At 39.4% G+C, this 9,349-nt stretch overlaps 1 protein-coding gene across 2 annotated transcripts in view; it reads left to right on the top strand.

Moving 5' to 3' along the window:
- atm (ATM serine/threonine kinase) overlaps positions 1-9,349 on the top strand; it is a 137,362-nt gene that overhangs the window by 53,156 nt on the left and 74,857 nt on the right. For both annotated transcript variants that reach the window (XR_015508881.1, XM_087283444.1), the window contains exons 25-27: positions 1,933-2,176; positions 7,377-7,483; positions 9,164-9,290. Coding sequence is in view for 1 of the 2 variants with exons in the window: in XM_087283444.1 (XP_087139570.1) it covers positions 1,933-2,176; positions 7,377-7,483; positions 9,164-9,290 (478 nt within the window). In the remaining variant the exon portion in view is untranslated. The remainder of the gene's footprint in view (positions 1-1,932; positions 2,177-7,376; positions 7,484-9,163; positions 9,291-9,349) is intronic.

Here is a 9,349-nt window from a genome sequence, read left to right as displayed (position 1 = left end):
GTGTGTGTGTATATATATATATATAAACCTCAGCTCCCTGAGGTGAAGAAGGCATGGTGTTAGTGGTTTTAATATTTATGTAGAAAATAATCATTTTTGTACCATTTTAATCTTTTATTTTTTTCTTCCAAATGTAAAGTTATTTGTGTATTGTTGTACATCCTGTGTGTATTAAGCAATTCGAAAGTGTTTTGGACTCGATAGACGCATAACTAATGCGCTCTTTAAATTACAAAAACTCTGCGCCATTGATTTTACAGCAGCTTTTAGTTGGTTAATGGCGTGGTCTATTTTAGTTGTCTCAATATAGCAGCGTGCCAACAATGCGCCTTAACACACTTCCTTTTCAGACCAGCATGCCCATGAGTCAATAAAGGGGCACAAATGGATTTGCTATTTAAAGAATGTAGCGCGAAATGTGAAAATGACAGCTGCACTTGTCTGAAAATAGCAACAAATCACGCCATACTCACCTTGTGCCTTATGATAGGGCGAGTGTATGATACAGCCTTTTGTCTTAAGTCTCTACCATTCTTTTTAATATCAGATTGTGTTACCTTGTTAAGTTTTTGAAATAAGGAAGTTAGTTTGGCTGTACTGCTCAGACAACTTGCAGAATATTAAAACCAACTTCAGAAAGAATCGAGATAAATCATGATTTTTCTGGGAAAAGAAGTGATGTGAGATATAATTTGCCATATTGTGCACCCCCTATTTCCCAGTGATGGGTTGCAACTGAAAGGGCGTCCGCTGGGTTAAACATATGCAGGATAAGTTGGCGGTTCATTCCACTGTGGCGACCCTAGATTAATAAAGGGAATAAGCCGAAAAGAAAATAAATGAATGAATAAATGAATGTGCACCCATAAGTGCATAGAAATAAAATATTTAGACACATTAGAGCTGTGAGGTTTTACCAATACTGTAGTTTTGAATGCTTTTAATTGGTTAAATAATCATTTAAACCAGGGGTCTCAAACTCAATTTACCTGGGGGCCGCAGGAGGCAAAGTCTGGGTGAGGCTGGGCCGCATAAGGGATTTCACAAAAAAAAGGCCTCAAATGTCATTATTAACAGTTTTAATTATTTCTTCTGAACATGAAGTGTCCTGAACATTAATAGAACATTGAGTGAAGATTATGAACAGTTCTTCTGAACATGGCATCTTTTGCCTACTTCTTGCTGCCAGAGACTTGACAGCGCTTCTTCTCACAAATCTGAACCACATTTGGCTTTAGAGCGGAAGCAGTTGAGACCCTCAGTATGGCTTAGGGGAACTCAATCAAAACTTCCATTCCCTCACCTAAAAAAAAGGCGTATATATGTATAAATAAAACACCCCCACCCCACTCCAGTCACATCAGTCTGTACCAGTCTGTATCTACCTATAATATATATAAGATGCAGGCTGTAGCTAGGTAGGTGGCAGGCTGCAGATAGGTAGCTAAGTGGCAGACAGGGGCGGGAACAGCTTACCTTGGTTCTGACCGGCGCGAGTTCCCTCCTAACTTCCCGCCCGTCACAGCGTCTAACAAAGGGGCGAGGTGGGTGGTGACGTCACCGGCATCCCCGCACCTTTGTTTACACGGTGGGCGGGGAATGCCAGTGACCGCTGTGTACGGATAGAATCAGCGGAGCGGGGAGCGCTCTCTCTCCCCGCTCCGCTGATTCTGTCAGTGTACAGCGGTCGGCGCGGGCCACAAAATATTGCACTGAGGGCCGCAAATGGCCCGCGGGCTGCGAGTTTGAGACCCCTGATTTAAACAAAGGCACAAAGGTTGACCAATAACGATGGAGAAAAAAAAAGGACAGAATGTGAGCAATCAAGGTTCCTGCCCAGCTGAGACAGCTGTGTTTTTAATGTGTTTTAAGAGTTTTTATGATATATTATTGTGCAGTTATTATTCTGTAATTATGTTTTTTAATTCCTAGGTCATCCTATCATGTGCTGATCCCACACCTGGTCTTCCTGAATGACTTTGAGGGGGTGAAATCCATTGGAGATCACCTGGGTCAGGACTGGAAACAGCTGCTGGCTAAATGTTTTCCCAAAATCATGGTGAACATCCTGCCTCACTTTGCTCTTGCTGGACAAGACACACATGTGGCGCAGCAGAGGGAGAAAGCACACAGAGTATATGACATACTGAAGAACAGCAACTGCCTGGGAAAACAGGTCAGGAAATAGATTTTAGCATTACAGACTACACCACAGTTAAAACTTTCTATGAAGCATTAAATTCTAAGGACTTATAAGTGTATTCTCGATGTGTTAAAATGCATTTGGTTATGTGTTATATAATCTCATTAATAATCATAACAATAATTATTATACTTGTAATTATACAAACGTAATTTTATCCATCTAATAAATGATATATCCCATGATTTGGTATGCTCTGGTTTCCTAAATTTCATAGTTTAACCTGTTTGAGTTTTTTTTTAATCTTTCCTGTTTCCTGTTGAACAAAAACGGGAGATATTTTGAATAATGATGGAAATCTGTAATCATCGAGATCCACAGTATTTGTTTTCTGTTATGGAGGTCAATAGTTACCCATTTCTAATTTTTTTCAAAATATCTAATAAATAACTTATAAATAAATAACTGTAACTCATAAAGGTTTGGAACCACTTGAGGGAAAGTTAATATTGTAAATTTTATTTTTGTGTGAGCAAAATAATTTCTCTTTAAGTGTAAGTGTAGTAGTTCTATATAAAAGGAAACAACAGATTATAAGTTAATGAACACTGTAAATTTGATATAGGAGTTTTATAACACGATCTTATATGCATCTTACTGTTATTTAGGTTGCCTAATTGATGTATTTTATTTATATACTGTTATTTATATTTATGTGCAATCTATTGCTCTTTTTGTGAGCATATATATTTAAATCTAATGAATGCTTATATTAAATATAATAATTATTTAAGTAAATTTTAAATTAAGTTTTTTTTAATGTGACAACATATTGCTAAAGTGATTTGAAGGGATTATGCATGCTTGATAATGCATTAAGAATACTCTTATAAAGCACTATAAACATAGGCTTCATAGAAAGTGTAACCTAATCATTTATATAAAGTATTTACTGAAAGTATTCAGACCCCCTTACATTTTTCACTCTGTCAGGGTTTGTGGTGGGGAAAAGGGGTGAAGACTTAATATGGGTTTTATTTATAATAAAATTTTAAAAAAGGCAAAATAAACTACCCAGAGACGGAAATTTTTACCAAAACACACAAACAAACTTTAGGGCAGGCTGGTATAGGGATAGGGCTACAAACGATGACGAACAGGCACAGGACAGCAAACATGAGGAGAGTATAAGCAGAAATAAATTAACACAAACAGGGGAACCTAATAATCTAATAATGGGTTAACAAGGAGGGTGGGACTAGACAACAGACGAGAGAGCACATGACACAAAAAGACAACACAAGCCATGCGCTCACATAAAACGAGACTAGAACTCGGAGCCAATGAGAGAACTCATTAACCGCGTGTTCATATGACAACACAAGCACACGGTGCATGTAAACATGCACCACGTGCTTAACACAACATCAACAGAAGACTGAACGTGAGACACGAGTACACGATGAATGAAAACACTCACCGTGGACTCACACACGCAGCGTGCATGTTTCATCCCAGCGCCAAACAAAGCCGAAACCAAATAGACGTGGAACACCACGCTGCAGACAGATGAACACCAGGATGAGAGTGCGCATTCGCAAACACACCCTGACCTCACGCGCCCGGATCAAGTGGAAACGGGCTCACAAATGGCATTCATACAGAGACACACACACAAAAGGACAAAAGCAGTGCCCGACCCGAGAGAACTCAAGTCGAGCACAACACAAGACATTGCAGGACTAGCGTCTAGACTCTGCCACTAAAACAAGAATTACCAAGACCAGAGTGGCAGAACCCTGACACACTTTTTATTATTGCCACGGTCACCAGCGATCCAGCTTTGCAGATTGCTAACAGACTACAAATCTGCCATTACATGAACTACACATCCAGTCATGCACCGCTTACACGCACCTGTTCCTCATTCCGTTAATAACACACACTCACGGCTGGGAGCTGCTGATGAACTGTTAAGATTGACTTTAAATACAGTGCACACACACACACACACACACACACACACACACATACACCTCTTTTGGAGTCTTGTTCATCTGTTACTGTAATCTGTACGACGCATTTCTTTTGCCTTGCTTTACCGTGTTTTGATCCCCGCCTTGTTTGTTTGTTTATGTTGTCTGCTGCTTGCCTGTACTGACCATTCGCCTTTATATTGACCAAGACTCTGGATTCCCTGTATACATCTGTTTGCCCCTGTGTTGACCATTGCTTGCCTGATCATCTCTGTGTAATAAACCTGCATTTGGATCCGCACTCCTTTATTCATGGTCCCCTCACATTACAGATATATTGCAGCCATTTGCTAAAATCAGTTAAGTTTAAATACTTTTTTCCTCAATAATGTATCCACAGCACCTCATATCGACAGAAAAATACTGAATTTTTGCAGATTTATTAAAAAAGAAAAACTGAAATATTACACGGTCCTAAGTGTTCAGAGCTTTTGTATTCAGTATTTAGTAGAAGCACCCTTTTGATCTAATACAGCCATGAGTCTTTTTGGTAAAGATTCAATAATTTTTTCACACATGGATTTGCGAATCCTCTGCCATTCCTACTTGCAGATTCTCTACAGTTCTGTCAGGTTGGATAGTAAACGTTGGTGGACAGCCATTTTTAGGTCTTTCCAGAGATGCTCAATTGGGTTAAAGTCAGGGATTTGGCTGGGCCATTCTTTTTTATTTTGGCTGTGTGCTTAGGGTCATTGTTTTGTTAGAAGGTACACCTTCGGCCCAGTCTGAAGTCCTTAGCACTCCAGGATATCCCTGTATGGCCACATTCGTCTTTCCCTCCATTTCAACCAGTCGTCCTGTCCCTGCAGCTGAAAAACAACCCCGTAGCATAATGCTGCCACAACCATGCTTCACTGTTGGGACTGTATTGGGCAGGTGATGAGCAGTGCTTGGTTTTCTCAACACATACCGCTTAGAACCAAGGCCAAAAAAGTTTCATCCGACCAGAGAATACTTTTTGATGGTTGACTTTCTACAACTTTCTCCCTTCTCCCAACTGCATCTTTGGAGCTCAGCCTCATTGATCTTTGGGGTCTTCTTTACCGCTCTCACACAGGCTCTTCTACCATGAAAACTCAGATTGGCCAGGCAACCAGCTCTAGAAAGGGTTCTGGTCGTCCAAAATGTCTTCCATTTAAAGTTTATGGAAGCTCTTAGGAACCTGAAGTGCGGCAGAAATGTTTTTGCAACCTTGACCAGATCTGCGCCTTTCCACAATCCTGTCTCTGAGCTCTAGGAAGGGTTCTGGTCGTCCCAAGTGTCTTTATTTAAGGCTTATGGAGGCCCTTAGGAACCTTAAGTGCGGCAGAAATGTTTTTGTAACCTTGACCAGATCTTTGCCTTGCCTCAATCCTGTCTCTGAGCTCTTCAGGCAATTCCTTTGACCTTATGATTCTCATTTGCTCTGACATGAATTGTGAGCTTTAAGGTCTTATATTGACCTTATTCTTCAATGCAAAAGTGCGCCCATTTTTCAGTTGACTATGGGAGAAATGACTAGGAATAATAAACAGCAAAAAAAACGGTCAAACTACTTGCTCTGCAAACAAGTGTTTGCACGACTACACAGACAAAGTAGAATAATATAATAAGAAAATATCAGTTTGCAACATCAAGCAGCATAACGAGCTATTTTTAACGTCTTAAAATGAATGGAAGTGAATGAGACCGGAAGTCTCGAGCCCTCTCGTACGCAAACAATAATGTGAATAGACAAGTGTGTGGCTTTCCTTATCAAGGTCAATCAGTATAATCAAAACAGCTGGAATCAAATGAAGGTGTAGAACCATCTCAAGGATGATCAGAAGAAATGGACAGCAACCCAGTTGAACATATACGTGTCATAGCAAAGGGCCTGAATACTTTAAACCAGGGGTCACCAATGTGAGTCATGGAGGGCCGGTGTCCCTGCAGGGTTTAGCTCCAGCTTGCTTCAACACACCTGGCTGGGTGTTTCAAGTATACCTAGTAAGACCTTGATAAGCTCATTCAGGTGTGTTTGATTAGGGTTGAAGCTAAAATCTGCAAGACACTGGCCCTCCAGGAACAAGTTAGTTGACCCCTGCTTTAAACCATGTGATATTTCAGTTTTATTTTTATAAATCTGCAAAAATGTCAACAATTCATTCATTTATTCATTTTCAATTGCGATTGTATTTTGATGATTTTCTGCATGATTTCCTCCAAGTTTTGCATTCGGGTTTCAATTTCTTCAATACGATTCTCTGCGTGGCTGATTCTTTGATTAGCCTTATTTAATTTGGTTTTGATTTCATCCAACTGGCGGTTGTTGTCCTTCCGAAAGTCTTGAATTTCCTCCAGCATTTGTTCCAGATTGATATGCGTGTTGTCGGGGTTACTAGACGGTTGACGATTAGCATTGTGTTGCTGTGCTAACGCATGTGTTCCCGCGGCGCCTACTTGCTGTCTGCCTTCAATTTCCACGAGTTCTGTGTTGGTTTTCCTGCTCTTTTCTCTCGTTTCCATTGTTGTCCCACTATTATCGATTATTTTGTAGCAGTTTGGGGTATTTCTCAAGTTTAAGTTGGGTTTTTAATATCTTCGTCGGAGGATACGATGCACTATGCTGCCATTCCCTCACTCGGCGGAACCGGAAGCCCCATTTATTCATTTTCTTTTCGGCTTAGTCCCTTTATTAATCTGGGGTCACCACTGCGGAATGAGCCGCCAACTTGTCTAGCATACGTTTTACGCAACGGATGTCCTTCCAGCTGCAACCCATCTCTGAAAAACATCCATACACACTCATTCACACGTAAACACTACAGACAATTTAGCTTGCCCAATTCACCTGTACCGCATGTCTTTGGACTGTGGGGGAAATCGGAGCACCCGGAGGAAACCCACGCCAATGCGGGGAGAACATGCAAACTCCACACATAAACTCCAACTGATCCAGCCGAGGCTCGAACCAGCGACCTTCTTGCTGTGAGGTGACAGCACTGCCTACTGCGCCACAGCGTTGCCCCTAAAAATTTCAAAAATTCTGTGTTTTTCTGTCAATATGGGGTGCTTTGTGTGCATTAATGAGGAAAAAATTAACTTAAATGATTTAAGCTAATGGCTGCAATCTAACAAAGAGTGAAAAATGTAAGGGGGTCTTAATACTTTCTGTGCCCACTGTACATTCTTGAAATCATGGAATGCGTTAAATGATTTCTTTTTTCTTTCTTTAGCAAATTGACAGTTTAATTTGCAACAATCTGCCTGACATTGTGGTGGAGCTTTTAATGACACTCCATGAGACAGCAGGAGATAAAGGAGACCTCCAGAAATTTACTGGGTATGTGTATTGTATTTATAAATATATTGTGATTTACAGATTCTTACAGGAATTGTACAGGATTAATACAGGAAACCTGTATACCTACTCCAGAAATTGCAGTTATTATAAATAAGACTCTCCACATTTATTTTTGTGTTTCCTATAATTTGTGTTTCCTGAAATCTTGTTAAAGACTTTGATTGGCGCAGATTATCTGGTAATGTGAGTCGTTTAACGACAGTATCTCGCACCTCGCCTCCCCAATCTTATCAATCTTGTTTGATATTCAGGATTTTAAATCAGGATTTTAGAAAGGATTTTAAAACATATTCCGCATCACCAAAGCCAAGAACTGGGTAGAATCGTGTTGGTTTTAGTAAATAAATATAGTCTACATCATTTTTACTAAACTTGAATTATCAATTTTTATTATCCAGATTTACCGTTATTCTTATACCGGTGTGCAGATATTTATAACACGTGTAGCTGGGTAAAACGTTGCCAGTTATATCCATAAACCAAAGTGATTAAACATTTTAAATAGTTTTTAGTTTTTTTTTTTCTGTGATGGGTACTTTGTTTTATTATTATGTTTTTTAATGTAAAATAAAACGAAACCAAAAATTGCCAAACAAATAAATATATATTTTTTTCCTGTTAAAGAATGTACAATGGTTTGAAGGAAAACGACTGTCAGTTTTTAACCATTCTTCTGAAAAAAATCAACATGCTTGCCTTTTCTGGCAGAAGTCGGTACCTTTCTTGATATATTGTGCTACCTGCAGTTGAAAATACCCTCTTTGAGTTGCAAAATGCAGTTAATTGAGATAATGTTTTCGATTTCTCAATAACACATTCACCTAAATTATTTAACTGCGTTTTGGGAGTTAGCTCTGTTCTTAAAACAGTTTTGGAGCATCTTGCAATGTAAAAATAAGCTGCTTTTTTTATAATATCTTAATAAGCATAGTTTATTATTAGGCTATTCATAGGCTATATTTGTAAATGTACAGTAATGTAAAAGCATTTTTAATGTTTAGGCTGTATTTAGGCTATTGCAGGAGAAAATATTGTTTTTATTGTAACCGAATGTGTGTGTTTATTTAACTACTAATGTTATACTAATTTAGGTGACTGACTGCTGGCATAACGATGTGGATAATAAGGTTACCGTTTGTAGCTAGGCAGTCAAAATTTTGTCATTTGTCTTTCTGCAGTTAATGTACGTTTGAAAGATACTTTCACTTAGCCAGATTGCTTGCGTTTCCGCTTATACAAGAAAACAACTGGTTGCTGTTGTTGCAACGGACATTGTCGCTGTCCACCCGGGAAATACTTATGAGGGTGCGTGAAGACAGCCAAGAACTGTGAAGGGTTTTATACTTGATGCGCTCACCGGAAACACAAGAATTTCTCATGTGGGATTTCCAACCGTGCAGACGAATATCAAATATCGCAACTTAGATAAGGTTGGTCAGTTAAATTATGCTACTGTAAGAAGTGTTTATTTAGAAATAGTTCTCCAGTACCGATAGCAGAACCGTTAACGTCCAAGCTTATCGATACTTCGGTCTAATGTGGCACCGATACCGATAAAGTACTGAGTTTCGGTACCCATCCCTAGTCATCATCTATTGAAAAAATGACTACATCTGAATCTAATGCAATTTCATAAGACAGCTCTATTTTTGTCTTCAGAGAGCTGGATCCTGCTCCAAACCCACCATTCTTCAGCTCATATGTGATCAAAGCCACACTGGATTACCTGAGCAAATGTCACAGTGCCAACCACAAATCTCTGGTTGCCATCCTGTCCAAGACTCCAGTGAGCCTACTTCTAATAATTATATAATCACAATTAAATACCCAGCGAGTCAACGACTG

Source organism: Danio rerio, chromosome 15 (genome assembly GCF_052040795.2).
Source record: "Danio rerio strain M-AB ecotype USA chromosome 15, GRCz13ab, whole genome shotgun sequence".
Taxonomy (NCBI): domain Eukaryota; kingdom Metazoa; phylum Chordata; class Actinopteri; order Cypriniformes; family Danionidae; genus Danio; species Danio rerio.
Note: the sequence above shows the minus strand (reverse complement) of the source record. Positions and strands in the feature narration are given on the sequence as shown.